Source organism: Punica granatum, chromosome 4, assembly GCF_007655135.1.
Source record: "Punica granatum isolate Tunisia-2019 chromosome 4, ASM765513v2, whole genome shotgun sequence".
NCBI classification, from domain to species: Eukaryota; Viridiplantae; Streptophyta; class Magnoliopsida; order Myrtales; family Lythraceae; genus Punica; species Punica granatum.
The window spans coordinates 33,236,488-33,251,054 of NC_045130.1; the positions used below are offsets into that span (position 1 = coordinate 33,236,488).

The 14,567-nt window shown below is 40.8% G+C and overlaps 2 protein-coding genes across 2 annotated transcripts; both read right to left on the reverse strand.

The window, feature by feature from the left end:
• Window positions 1-708: 708 nt before the first annotated feature.
• LOC116204343 lies at window positions 709-7,022 on the reverse strand. The gene is made up of 9 exons (XM_031536429.1): window positions 6,751-7,022; window positions 5,387-5,757; window positions 5,111-5,180; window positions 3,328-3,611; window positions 3,116-3,208; window positions 2,906-3,004; window positions 1,524-1,565; window positions 1,206-1,437; window positions 709-1,107 (listed from the first exon to the last, which is right to left on the reverse strand). The coding sequence occupies exons 1-9, from the start codon at window positions 6,824-6,826 to the stop codon at window positions 1,013-1,015; spliced, it is 1,362 nt and encodes a 453-aa protein (XP_031392289.1). The 5' UTR covers window positions 6,827-7,022; the 3' UTR covers window positions 709-1,012.
• Window positions 7,023-12,992: 5,970 nt separating this feature from the next.
• LOC116202549 (metacaspase-9) lies at window positions 12,993-14,567 on the reverse strand. The gene is made up of 2 exons (XM_031534133.1): window positions 14,143-14,567; window positions 12,993-13,769 (listed from the first exon to the last, which is right to left on the reverse strand). Exons 1-2 carry the CDS (start codon window positions 14,495-14,497, stop codon window positions 13,153-13,155), a joined length of 972 nt encoding a protein of 323 aa, XP_031389993.1. The 5' UTR covers window positions 14,498-14,567; the 3' UTR covers window positions 12,993-13,152.

Below are 14,567 nucleotides of genomic sequence, written 5' to 3' on the forward strand. Positions count from 1 at the left end.
AACGCGAGAAAAACATCGATTTAGGACCAATATATTCGGGAAAAAATGGCGAAAATAATTAATAAGCCGAAACTGAAAACAAATCGAGAAGGAAATGAAAAGAGTGAAACGAGAGGAACCTTAAAAATGAAAAATGAATAATCCTGGTTCTCTATCTCTGTCAACGGTTCTCTAACGGGTTATTTTAAAGGAGGCAAAGGTATTCGTCAAGGGGACCATCTTTCCCCCTATCTTTTTTATCTTGGTAACGGAAATACTCTCTCAAATGTTGAATGCAGCTTCCATGAGAGGTGATCTCGGATTCCACCCAAAGTGCAAGAATTCGGAGAGAAAGAAACTCAAAAGAATTTTCCAAGGGACCTCCTGTGATCCAGATGGAGTCGTGGCTACGATATGCTCCGATGTGAGGGGTCGAGTATCCGTTATTCCCATTCTGCATCTTAAAATTCCAAGATGTCCCTTTAGCTCTGTTCTGCTTGATTCTGTCCAATTGTATTTTATTGATGCTGTTTTGTTCAATTTGAGCTTTGTCTTGGGTAAATGTGATCGTGAACTTTTTGGTCTTTAATAACATCATCACTTATCCAAAAAAAGAAAAAAAAGGATAATCCTAGGTGATAAACAATTCAACATCGTCGTCCTCCACAGTCACTGAAACTGTGTGAGAACGTCAACATTTGCTCTCCAATATGTTTGTAGCCATTCCGGTCCTAAATTAAATGTTTTCATAAAATTAATTCGCTCCTACATCTTCGCGATCTGCGTGACTTTATTATGTTTTATATATAACGGTTACACGAAGAAACAAGTTGGCTTTAGCTTGAAAGTTATAAACTTATAGTCACCCGAATTCGGAAAATAAAGGATAATTAAACAGCCTAACTAGTCTTCAGGCTTTGGCAGGCTCCATAATCTCAACATCTCTCTTTTCAATCTCCACTTTCAGCCCGCCATTCTGATCTAATTGGTTTCCGACCGCGAGACTCTCTTCCTTTATGCCATCTCGTCCATTTTAGGTTTCTGCAGCCTTACTGGTAACTGGACCGTTGCCATGCTCGACAATTATTCCCTTCGTCCAGTCGCTCAGCTGCCGGGTAGCCTCCTCGTCTGGTGTTACATTGAAGACAACAAAATAGTTCGGTATCAGCAGTTGATGTTTAAAATTAAAACTTCAAACTAAAAGATCTGAGACGAGAAATACTCACCTAATCTTGGTACGACATGGCCTTGAGGATGCCTTATTATGAGGGGATTATGAAATGCGGAGGCTAATTCCTCAGACCGCAGCTTTAGCCAATCCTTGGCCCCGACAAAGTGGACCGACTTTAACTTGATCGGGTCCTTGTACGCTACGTCACAAATGCTCGGGTCTCTGAACTTCGATCCCGAGATTGATACGAAGAATTTCAGAGGCGGATGATCTTTCAACACTTTACCCTGTTTACTCGAATAATTAGTTAAATAAATTAACCTGCTCAATATAATATATAAAATAAACAATATTTGGAGTACTAGGGACTTGCCTGCGCCTGGTAACCAAGCAAAAGAGCTGAGAGCGTTGCGCCCTATTATTAGACAAAACAAGAAATATTTTATCAGTAAATAATATAGAGAATTTGCTAGAATGTCACACACACCAAATGGTGTGAATGTATTCTCATTTATAGTAGATGAAATGCAACAATTGTGCAAATATATCAAAGATTACACAATATCATAAATATCAAATATTCTTTGATATCCCTAATTGATTTTCTCCATATCATATCCCTCGATTCTCTCCCTAATACTCCCCGCAAGCACAACGGGGAGGCCGCACGTTGAGCTTGAAACTGATTTTAGCAAATGCAGTGTGAATAGACCCTCCGTAAGAGGACCATTGAGTTGATTGGTCGCCGCCTGATGAAGTGAATTAGAAATGGTTTGGAAAAGCTGGCTTTCACGTCCTTGGCAGTGTAAAAGCCCGTGACCACAAGTAGAATAGGCTGAAAGGGGAAAAAAAATGCAATAGCGTCCTTGGCAGTGTAAAAGCCCGTGACCACAAGTAGAATAGGCTGAAAGGGGAAAAAAAATGCAATAGCCCAGTTTTAAAGGAGATTGGGCGTGAAAGGTTTAGAGGGAAAGGCCAACAAAGAGAAAAGGTATGAGCATTGGCAAAAGAGAGACTTGAGAAGACGAGGCCGTGACTGGGGTTCGGGACAACCAAAAATTTAAGGAAGGTCGAGCACGACCAGTGGTTGCAGAAAAGATAACTGTCGAGATTTGGGGCGGAAGAAACGAGAGAGATTCCGCAGACAAGTCTAGAGAGAGAGAGGAAGGAAAAACTCAAAATTGTGTGACTCAAATCCAATGCTGACTATCGCTGCAGTAGGACAAAAGAATTTGAAGTATTCTTGTCGGTAAGCAGGAGACGGAGACAATCTGTAGGGATGAGAGATTTATTTCAGACAATCTAAGTAGGCGAGGAAAATGAAGCTTTCCCAGGTAGAATTGTGGAAGAAAGGTAGAGAAATTGGGTTGACAAGTGCAAAATTGAGGTTGCCGGGCGCGCCCGGACGCGCCGGAGAACGTATTTAGCGGAAGCTTTAATCAGCAGTAGCAAGATCGTCCCGCTCTGATACCATAAATAATATAGAGAATTTGCTAGAATGTCACATACACCAAATGGTGTGAATATATTATTATTTATAGTAGATGGAATGCAACAATTGTGCAAATATATCAAAGATTATACAATATCATAAATATCAAATATTCTTTGATATCCCTAATTGATTTTCTCCATATCATATCCCTCGATTCTCTCCCTAATAATCAGCATCGGTGAAGTATCTCAATGTACATTGGTATAAATTAAAAATTTATCGAGAAAACTTTCGTTTTCAGTCCGACTTTGTATGCGTACCTGGGAAAATCCGAGCAGGCCATCGAAAGGACCGTTGGTCATGATGTAATCACACAGATAAGTAATGCATTCTTCCAAGTTAGTGTATTCCGTGAAGCCCTGATAACATAACGAAAAGATTCACATCAATGGATTCATTTAAAAAAGAAAAGATCGAAATTCGAGTCACCGTCAAATCATACGGAGAATACTTTCGGTTTTATTACTGACCTTGTTGAATTGGAACCACTCAAAATAAGGGGGAGGGAAGAGCCCTTCTATGTCTGATTTGCCTCCAGCAGGGAATATCCCATCTGGAAAATCCTGAGAGCAAAGATTGCACAGATTCATCTTCTTTTGATTCTTTTCTTAATTTGCTGATTTCATTAATTATAAGTTGATGATCGTGAAGTTGAACAGATGGATTAGAGGTTTTGGATTACGAGATCGAAGGCAGCGAAAATGGAAGGATCCCATCTGCCGATCTGCTTCTTGAAGAAGCTCCCACTGGTTCTGAACCCATGGAGGCAGAGTATCTTCATCTTCTTCTTCTTTTTCTCGTCCATTGAATTCTCCATCTCCATTCTTAGGGTTTCAGAGAGAGATGGAAAGATCAGAGCTGAGGAGGTTAAGACTTCAATGGCTTCTTCTATAGAGAACAGAAGCAGACCGTCAAACCTACCCACATGATTTATGGCGCCAACTAACCCCTTTCTAGGACTTGGTTCTCACGTCATCCCTCTCTTCGTTTGGTAGGCAGTTGCTCCACGTGCTCGTTTACCGTTCTCAGTATATTCGGACTAAACACCATCCCGATGAGATTATATTGTCTTCGCGATGGAGAGTATCGGAATCGGATCCCATGTGTCGAGGAGTGACTGTTGTTAATTTGAATTGGGAAAAAGATAAAAATCTTCATTGTGATTTGGGGTCAGAACAAATCGCATCATATTCTTTTGTTTGTGATAATTAATCTACTGTAGTTTGCTCCGTTAGACATAGGGGTTACGGCGTTAATTTTTTTTTATTTTCAGTCCTTAATCTTTAACCTTTTAATCATTTTGGTTCTAAATTTTTTTCTTTTATCATTCATATCCTCAATTTTCCATCTTATTTCATTTTAATCTTATAAAAAAAATAGAAAGGGAAAGAGGGATCAGAGCCGCCAATCGGAGACCCAGGCTTCTCCACCGACGTCGCCGATACCAACAGAGGACGCCGGCGACCTCAGTGGAGGGGTCAGAGTCGCTGATTGGCGGCCCCAACCCCGAATTGACCGAGGTCGTCGGTACCCACGGAGGACGCTGGCGACCTCTGTGGAGAGGTCGGGGTCGCCGATTGGCAACCAAACCTCGAATAGACCGAGGATTCCGAGTCAGAAGTCCCATGTCGATTCAGGGTTGGGGCTGCCAATCGGCGACCCCGACCCCTCCACCGAGGTCGCCATACCCACGGAGGACACCGACGACCTTGGTGGAGGGGCCGGGGTCGCCGATTGGCAGCCCCAACCCCGAATCGACCGGGGACCTCCGACTCGGAGTCCTCGATCGATTCAGGGTTAAAGCCACCAATCAGCGACCCCGACCTCTCCACCGAGGTTACCGGTATCCTCTGTGAGTACCGGCGACCTCGGTGGAGGGGTCGGGGTAGCCTATTAGCGGCCCCGACCCCTATTTCCCTTTAGATTTTCCTTATAGGATTAAAATGAAACAAAATGAAAAGTTGAGAATAGGAATGATAAAAAAAAGATTTAGAATCAAAATGATTAAAAGGTTAAAAATTAAGGACTGAAAATACAAAAAAAAATTAACGCCGTAACCCTCAATATCTAACGGAACAAACCACATGGGGGTTAATTGTCCCAAATAAAAGAACATGGTACGATTTGTTCCGACCCCAAACCACAAGGGGGTTTTTTATTTATTTTTATTTTTTATCTTTTTCCCATTTGAATTCGTGGAGATCATCTTTAGAGGTCGCATTACAAGTCGGGACAGAATGGAAGCACAAGAGATGAAATGGGTCGAGACAGGACGTATAGTCTATGTCGATGCCAATGGAGACAGGAAGAAAGTGAAGCTATCAAGCGTTTAGCTTTGATACGGAAGAACATATCGAGGGCTGAAGAGGCGATTGCTGCTTGTTAAGATGTTGCGAATGCTATTCTTATATACTCGGACTGTCAAATATGGCACTGAGTTCGAACTAATACGATATCATATGAACCATCATGCCACTGTTCGAGAGTTCTCCAACTCCATTTCGGTGTACGATAAAAGGTAATTAGGAGCAACAGCTAAAAGCAACCAGGTACACACTATCAGTTGGAGGTACAACAAATGTTCCATGACAGACCAACGAAATAGATCATTACATTACATTACATTACATCCTTTTAAGGCATATAATATATATAACTCCGAAACGTCACGCAAGAATCTCATCACAACAGAATCCAGGCAATATTATTTTGGTTCTAATGTGGGTGGAACCCGATCATCACTTGGCCATCATCACCTTCACGAACTCTTCGTAGTTTATTTGGCCATCGCCGTCCACATCGGCCTCGCGGATCATCTCATCAACTTCCTCATCTGTCAGCTTCTCGCCAAGGTTGGTCATCACGTGGCGGAGCTCGGCGGCGGAGATGAACCCATTCTGGTCCTTGTCGAAGACTCTAAAAGCCTCCTTCAGTTCCTCCTCGGAGTCAGTGTCCTTCATCTTCCTTGCCATCAGGTTGAGGAACTCGGGGAAGTCGATGGTCCCGTTACCATCAGCATCGACCTCATTGATCATGTCTTGGAGTTCCGCCTCGGTCGGGTTCTGCCCCAGTGACCTCATCACGGTCCCAAGCTCCTTGGTGGTGATGCAACCTGCAGCATTCACAAGCAATAGAAAAAGCAAGTAAGCTCGTACCCGTTTATCCACTCCTAGTCCTACAGAGATGATACCTATGCCCACGAATTCAACAATAAAATGAAAACCAAGATCTACAGGTAACAGCCGACATAATCCCTGGACAATGCAAATTTTCTTATAGCATCACATTGAATAACGCTTAGATTCTTTATGATCATCACAAGCCATATCAACATTAGATATTAACATCACAATATCTCAAATCCGATCAACATCGGCACATTCTAAAGAAAATAATTTCTTATACCAGAAAAGAACATCTATTGCAATTATTTCCACCTATTATTATAGCATGAACTTTGATTTCGATTTCGATGCCAATTGCCAAATCAGTCCTCCTCTTGGTAGCTTTGAATTTTATCAGAGTCACGTAATTGACACAAATATTGCCCCGCTGCATCTAACCAGGCTCTACCGCGAACTAAACATCCAATTATTGCAAGCTTCTAATTCTATCGCAAATCAAATGGACCTAAAGGCTTCAAATTAGGGAAAACCATGAAATCTAACTCAAAGATGGAGGCAGTGAAGGAAATACGGCAGAGATTCAGCTCCGACAAGACAATAGCACATGATGACAACAAGAAATTTCTGCATATTTTCGACCATGCTCATAATACAGAGCCCTTTCAAACAAGACCAATTTGACGCTGTAGAGGAGCAAATGCGCAGAACTAAGCCGGACAGCAACAGAAATCAAAGGATGACCTAAATCAGACGCTGCCTACATCTAAGCTCCAACGACGACTCGGCAGTCGGCAGACGCTAAACGTCAACGCGAATCCGCAAAGTCAAGTGACCAAACCGGAAGCAGATCTACCGCAAAGCAGGAGCTCGCAGTCCCGCATACAAACAACGCACACACATAAGATATGGCAGCGTATTCACCGCCGGACGTGAATGAACAGAGAGAGAGAGAGGAGAGGAAAAAGGAGACGAAGACGAACCATCGCCGTCCTTGTCGAACAAGCTGAAGGCCTCCTTGAACTCGGAGATCTGGTCATCGGTGAGCTGATCCGCCATCTTCACCTGCAAAGCTTACCCTCTTCCGCTCCGTCGAGAGATTTCCTTTCAGAAGAACGGAGGAGACGACGGAGATTGTTCCAGAAGGAAGGAAGAACAAATTATACGGTAATTTTCCGTACTTTTATTATTATCTTATTATTATTTGTTATTTTTTTTGGATTTTCTATTTATTTCTTCGGACAGAAATAAGCTGTTCCGTTATATATTCGGGTGAGGGGGCTTAAATCAAGGATCGATATTCGGAGGCTGATAGATAAATAAACATTTAGTTAAATCAAAATTAAGATCTTTTTTGTTTTTACGGTTTTGCCCTTCTCGCCTTTGTCATTTCATTTCTTCGATTGAGCCGTGCAAGATATATCCGCTCCGTTTGTTTTCAAAGTCGTGATTTAAGATTTTAACTTTAATTTTAACTCAAAACACTACACAACAAAACACACATTTCAAAAGTCAAATTGGTGGGCCCCATATATTATTAAAATACAATCCCATTATAATTAATTATCTATACCTTCCATTCATTTCATATTTCAAAAGTCAAACTGGTGGGCCCCATATATTTTTGTCTTCTTCTACAATCACAATCACAATCACAAATTCGTGAATCATTTCCGATTTGTCTTTTCCTTATTAAGGAGTTTGTTATTGTTATCCAACAAGGCATCATCGTTTTCTTAACTAAAACATCGGATAATATCTTATACCACGTACAGGATATTATATAGTTTTCCCTCGTTACACATTTTTTTTTTGAGAATCAAGAATTTCTAATTAGATTCATGTAATAAGACATTTCGTATCATTTTATTTCCACTTTTTTCATTATCATTCATTACAGCCTCCTTTTTAAACAAAAAATAAAAATAAAAATAAAATACTAATACAATAACAAGTATCCTTTTCACAAGCATTTTGATATAATTTGTGCAGTTATATTTTATTATGAATCTCCCGTGAATAATAAATTATAGAAGGAAAAAAAAAACATAAATTCATTTACCTCTAGAACAATTAAACCAAAGTGTCTTTTTGTAAGGTTTACATCGTATGAATGCGGCCTTTTATAATTCAGAATGGCTGAGGGAGTTTCTTACCAACAACTTCTATTTATGAATTTTCTTTTTATGTACCTATTATCCTTTTAATTATTTTGAGGTCCAAATCCAAACCATCCTAAACCTTCTAATGTACTTGTACAGCCTTAAGTCTAAACATCTGAAATTATGATAAAAAAATAACATTTAATTTAATCATTATAATGATACGTACCTCTCTATAAAACGGATACAAGATGGAGCCGTTCTCATCCCAATAAATTTTGTAATTAGACATGATATCTATCACAAAGAGTGTAGTAGGTCTAGTGAAAGTACCCACAGTTATTAGGATTCTGATCATGCCTTTGGTTTTCAGGCCAAAACCTGTAAACCCACATATCATAACATCCACAAGCTTCAAGTTTTGAGTCTTTCATACCAAGACTCCTGAATATTTTGTCAAGCATCAGATTTACAACAGCCCCATTATTAATGAGAACTTTATCAATTTTAAATCTTTTAATTTTGCAAGTAATGGATAAGAGTCTTAGATGGTTTGACGTACCACCTGGGTCAGAGGGTCTAGAGAAACTCAATAAAATAAATCATACTGACCTGTTTTGGAGTCCTGCATGAGATCTTCGAAGCCTCCTAGGTTTAGCTCCTTATTGATAGGTGTATCATCTTGCATGTCTCCCTGAGTTCCTCTTTGGCACTCCCCTTCAAACACAGCTGAGAGAATATACACCATGTTACAGTCCGGCCGTTGAAGTTGTCTTCATTCAGCTCTCATTCTTCTCTCTCCATAGGCTTGTGAAACACGCCTAGTGCTCACTTTGGCTTTAAGGCACATACCTTTAATGCTTACCTGAACTAGCCTACTTCTGGTAGCTTCTTCTTCTTCTTGCTCATAGGTTTAGTGGTTCTAGTTGGCTTCCCTTCAGTTATAGGGGTGAAACCAGCATGAATATTCTCCCAGGAATTCTCCCCCATGGTGATGACCCTTCATTTGGCTGCTTGCTTAATCTGAGTAGACGTCGCTTGTGACTCTACTGTAGCATTCAGAATCTGACCTCTTTGGGGTCGGGTCAGCTTCAAACCTCCATTGCTGACAGCATTAACCTGTCTTCAGGTACAAGGGCTGCACATGTGGGTCATGGTAGTTTTTATGTGGTCCACCAAAAGCTGGACATTGGACTCCTTTTTCATCAGATTCTGCCTGAAGTCCTTAGTTGGTGTGGACAATGCTTCCACCAGCACATTTAACAAGTCAAGAGCAACTACTTGCTCTAGAGTGATAGCAAATGCCCGAGTCTTTAACTTGGTTTTTACCACATTCCTAAAGACGATGCACTTGTCAGCTGTGGTGCCACCTGCAGAATTTTGCCCGGTCTTTCACCTCAATGCCTGTCACTATGGGGAGTTGAAGTATTCCTGTAGAAACCATAGCAGCAAATAGCTCATTGGTGAGCATTGTCTTGTTGTCATCCTCCTGCCAAGCATCAATATTGACATTAGTAAAACAATTTGAACCAATAACAACAACCACATTCACCTCTTCAATCTCTAGAGAAGGAAAAAAAGGGTCCTTATTGAGATGAACGTTTTTCCTTGCTTTGGCAGGAGAACCCTGTCAAATGTTCTACTGCGGACATGTCATCTTCACTAGAGAATCTAGTGAAATCTGGAATTTTGAAACCTACAGGAAAAGGCTCATCATCTACCCACTGAGAGATTTGTACAGTAAGGTGTTCATCCTTAATAGGAATGACATCTGTCCCCATATAATTTTATAAGTTTATATATCGTCTGGGTTCTGTCCTCTGATTGGGAATCCTTCGTTCATAAACTGGATTATTCCTATAAGAATAGGACATTCTAGGGTAATGATCCCTATCAAAGTTCCCCCTTTATCTAGAGGTTCTATGAGGAGGGTCTTCATATGTGCGTCCTCTATCACTCTGGTCATAACCCTTAAGATATGACATAGTATGGGCAGTTGGTTTAGAGAAATGAACCATGTGTGATTCAATACTAATAGGACTTTGAGTAATTCTTCCAACCGATCTAGCATGTGGATAGGGTTTGGGATCAAGCATAGGTTCCTTCCTTTTCGAGGAAGATGGTCCTGCATTTCTATTTACAGAATCTGCAATGGCCTGATTGGCTACTTGCCGAGTTACTTCTTCCATATGCTCAGATAAGGTTTGATTCAAATCATACGTAATCTTTTCAGTTTGAGTTCTTATATTCTCATCAAGTTGTCTAAACATGTTTTGGATTTCTTCCTGCGCACTGTGGCTGGAAGCAAAGCACGGAAGTGTCAAAGACTTTCCTATACTTTTCTAAAACATTAACAAATTTAGTCATAGTATCTCCATTAGTTTTCATTCGGCTAATGAATTCCTCAAACTCTGCTAATTTATTCCTCAAACTCTGCTAATTCTTCAACTAGAGACTTGTTGGCATCGACCTGAGAAGGGGGTTCATCAACAATCATAGTTTCAGTTGCTTCATGGACATGAAGTTGGTCACCCACAACCTCAGTTTGTTGTTCAATGACTAAGTCCATGGGATGATCACCTCCCTGATTTTGTTCCACATTGTCATGGGGAATATCAAGTACATGGGGTCTATGAAACCCTCACCTTGATTAGGATTGCGAGAATGCTTTCTTTGTGGCGTTTCTTTAATAACTTAAAGAGCTACCTTCCATTGTGGTCACCAATAAATTGTTCTTGGATTTTGGTGAAGGGAGAAAAGCGATTTACAATTCCTCTGTAATGGAGAGAAAAGTTAGAAAACCTCTTTTCCTTTCAAATCTCAAGTTAAATCTTTTGGTAATGTCTTCCGTAGAATGACTATGTGTACTAAAGAGATTCACTCAATTAAAGCAGACAATCAAGGAGGAAATATACTTCATTAAATGGAGATGTATACAATTATGGAATTACAACATAAAGAAAGAGGGATAAACAACTCAAACCAAAATTACATAGGATGGTTTACTCTGCTTTCCATCAAGGCAAGTAGTTTAGGCTCTGAGCTCAGGCTGGGGTCGCCTGTAGATGAAGTAGAAGGAATGCAACCACATTGAAACGCTCTGAGCGAATGGCTGTGGAATGAGGGCGAGACCTTCTATCAACAAGCAGATGGAATTGTGACTGTGTCGTTGAGGATATGATTCTATCGCCATAGACTGGTGAACTTGAATCGTTGAGGGGATCACCCTGTTGCTACAAGCTTGAAATATCTAAATTAATTTTTCCTAAGGATAAAGCTCGCATGAACTGTGAAATCTACAGAGATTCTGTCTATTGAATGAGTTGTTGGTGTAGAAATCTTGTGGGATCTTCTTGTCTTTATCGATTTTTCTTCCTCCTTGGTGGTTACAAAATATCCTCTCTGATCCTTTGAGAACGTGGGCTCCTTATTATCCAATTGCTTTTAACCGTCATCTTATCCCCCACGTGAATATTATCCAAAACTTTGACGCAATCCACCTTGGATAATGTTTATCTTCTCGATCTGTAACTGCCTAGTAGTCGTGATTTGGAAACGACATCGTGACTGCTCAGATTCTGAGGTAGTATGATTCGGATACGACGTCATCGTTCAGATTCTAGAAGCCACTCAATCACATAATTTAAGTCATACAGCACCATGTACAGTTACATCTAGATTTTGTCTATTCCTAGACTCAGAATCTAAATCTGTTTGCCGTGTAAAAAACGATGCCGTTCTTTTGAAGTTTTACTAATATTACGCAGATATCCCCAAACTTTTATAATTTACAGAAATGCTCCTGACATGTTTAATGACATGATTAGGCTACGTGGCGAGGCTCTAAAAATCATTTTATTTTGGTAATAATAGGTCAAGTCCCATCTCAATTTGTTGTCAAGAGATTGACGAGATTACTGTTGAAGCAAATGTTGCAAACCAAGATTAGGGAGGGGAGGTCATTTAAGTGAAGAGGGGTCAGAGGGTTTTACTACATTGTTTGTTCAGGGGAAATTAATTGATTGTGGTGAATGAGAGTTTGGTGTGAAGAATGCTCAATAAAGCTTTGGTGATAGGAAAATGAAGGATCGGTGCCATATTTTCGAATTTAACTCTTTTGGCTAGAATTTTGTCGGAATTTGGTTGAGAGAGCACCTCGCTTATTCTCCGATAAGGTTGGGAGGTACTCTGCAAAAATTTATAGAGTAGGAGGCAAACACGAACTCACGTCATATATTAGAGGACAAAGTGCATTTAACTCTATATAAATTAATGTATTTAAGTCCATTCAACTGGCTAGCATAATCTATACTATTATAAATTCAAAAGCAAGACTTTCATCTATTATTTACTTTTCAAAAAATCCCTCTAAAAATAAATTTAATTAATAATAGCCACATAATTGAGAACAACATTATAATTTATCTCAATAACTATCCATTTTTTTTCCATTTTTCTCTCTTCCACTCTCTCTCCGCTCCCGCTTCTCCTTTTCTCTCTCTCCTTCTTACATGTTCTACTTCATCCATCCATTTCAATTGATTTATGCTTTACTTATAATTTTTATATTATATATATATAATAAATTTTTTTAAATTTTTGATATGATTCACGACTCTCTCTAATCTACTAAGTCGATGTTTGAGCATTATTTAAAAGTTAAATCCGTCATTTTTTCCATTATCTATTATAAGTCATTTTTTGTGCACAGCACGATCATCCTCAAAGTATAATGTCGCACCCTTTAGTTATAAGTTCCGCGAATTTCTATGTACTATATATCTTTCTGGCGAATTTCTTGTTATAGCGATAGAATTTTACCCGCTCTGCAAAAAGGGATGGGTTGCTTCGGCCAAGTTTTACCTTTACCCAATAAAACATAGATAAGAGATGCGAGATATATGAATAAAAGGGTAAAACACATATCGGTCCTTGTCTATTTAATTTCTCGTTCATTTTGTGCTCGTGATATTATATCATATGAATTGCATGTGACCTCTTTCCATCTGAAAATCAACGGTGTTAATGGCATTATTAGCAGTTTGGAACGGATTGAGATGGTTTGACTATTTTTCATGGTGTATTTTAAAACACGTTAAATCATAGGGTGCATTTCGAAACTGTCTTAAATTATAGGATGTATATTGAAATTGGCCCCGGATTTTATTTTCATATAGATTTTTGGAGTACATTTCGGGCAATGGAAAACATGCGAAAATAAGAGAATTTATCGTGTGGATCGGGATTAAGCGGTAGGCTCCTCGATAATTTTCGTGAGGTTCATCACTCCTCGGCAGGCTCAGGCCGCCAGAGGAAGGGGGCATCGGCGTTCTCGTCGCTGCAGTAGAGGCAAGGGTGCTGCGCGAATCCCTGGGCCCTCAGCACCGCTCTCGCCGCCGCAACCACCTCTCTGTTGCTCAGCCGCCGGCCTGCGTTCTCCCTCAGCACTATCTGCACCGCGTTGCTGAATGCCCCGTACGCCTTCCCCGCTCCACCGGCTGCAGCCGCCGAGGGGCTCATGTCAGCCGATGTCTCTTCCGCCTGGCACCCGCTCAGCAGGATCCCCTCGTCCGGCTTCACTGGCAGGTCGATTGGGGCGTCCAGCTCCTCCAGTGTCCTGCGGAAGCGGAGGCTGGCCTCGGAGCCGAAGCACTCGAGGAGGTGGGTCCCGATGTCGGAGGTGTTGATCTTCGTGAGTGAGGAAAGGTGGTGGAGGAGGGAGTTGAAGGGAATGGTCCTGGGGGCGTGTGAGAGAGACGCGCCGCCGTCGCAGAGGGCGGTGTATGGGCCGATCTGCTCCTTCTCCTTGTCGATGAGGCCGCCGCTGTGGCATGAGTCGGACAGGATGGTGAAGCTTGAACCTTTCGGTAGCCGGTTCACCATATGCCGGAAATCCATGTCTGCATAAAAAAATTATATTGAACTTTTTTTTTTTTATTAACCCCTCAATGTATCGACTCAAAAAAATATTTTAATTTAGTGGATACAAAACTACACAAATACACACAGATGGATAAATATTTTAATTTAGTGGTTTATCCCAAGGAAAAAGAGATATTTAATATTAATTTTCATGATTTTTCTTAAGCTTATAATGATCGGGAACAATGTAATTCTATCAAGATCTAGAAATCAATAATTGCCAAGAAAATTTTAAGCTAAGGTATTGCCATACGTAAATGCGTCCATGAAACGTTTTTAAATCCGTCTATTAAACGTGCTTCTCGAAACAATATCCATGAACTATATGAAATACTATGTATTGATTATTACCGGTAATGAGATTGAAATCACAGGGCACAATTGCTTCGTCCTGCCATAAGGGAAGCTTGTGCCTCGGTCGAGGAATCCTGGTCCCGTGTCCACTGTAGTGGAAGAACAGGACGTCTCCCGCCTCGGCCCGGTCCACCATCCTGTCGAGCGCTGCCTTAACGTTTGTGCCTGTGGGCAGAACCGGAGAGCCCGGAGCATCCATAAGGAGCTCCACATTTTGCGGGTCAAACCCGAACCGTTTCACAAGCACCTCTCGCATGGCAAGCAGGTCGTTGATGCACCCATGCAGCCCGTACTGGGTGTTCGGGTAATTGCACCCGACTAGAACGGCCAACCTCTTCTTCCCCTTCTCCATTGAAAACGAAAATTCGAAATCTGTCGTAATTCTTGAGAAAGAGTTCAGAGGATTTCGATCAAAGTCCTGT

Coding starts and splice junctions, on each gene's coding strand:
- LOC116204343 (XM_031536429.1), bottom strand. CDS start 6,826: ATGGCGGATCAGCTCACCGATGACCAGATCTCCGAGTTCAAGGAGGCC. Junction 5,758..6,750: donor GTTCGACAAGGACGGCGATG/GTTCGTCTTCGT, acceptor TGAATGCTGCAG/GTTGCATCACCACCAAGGAG. Junction 3,209..3,327: donor TTTTCGCTGCCTTCGATCTC/GTAATCCAAAAC, acceptor CTTTGCTCTCAG/GATTTTCCAGATGGGATATT.
- LOC116202549 (XM_031534133.1), bottom strand. CDS start 14,497: ATGGAGAAGGGGAAGAAGAGGTTGGCCGTTCTAGTCGGGTGCAATTAC. Junction 13,770..14,142: donor TGATTTCAATCTCATTACCG/GTAATAATCAAT, acceptor TTTTTTATGCAG/ACATGGATTTCCGGCATATG.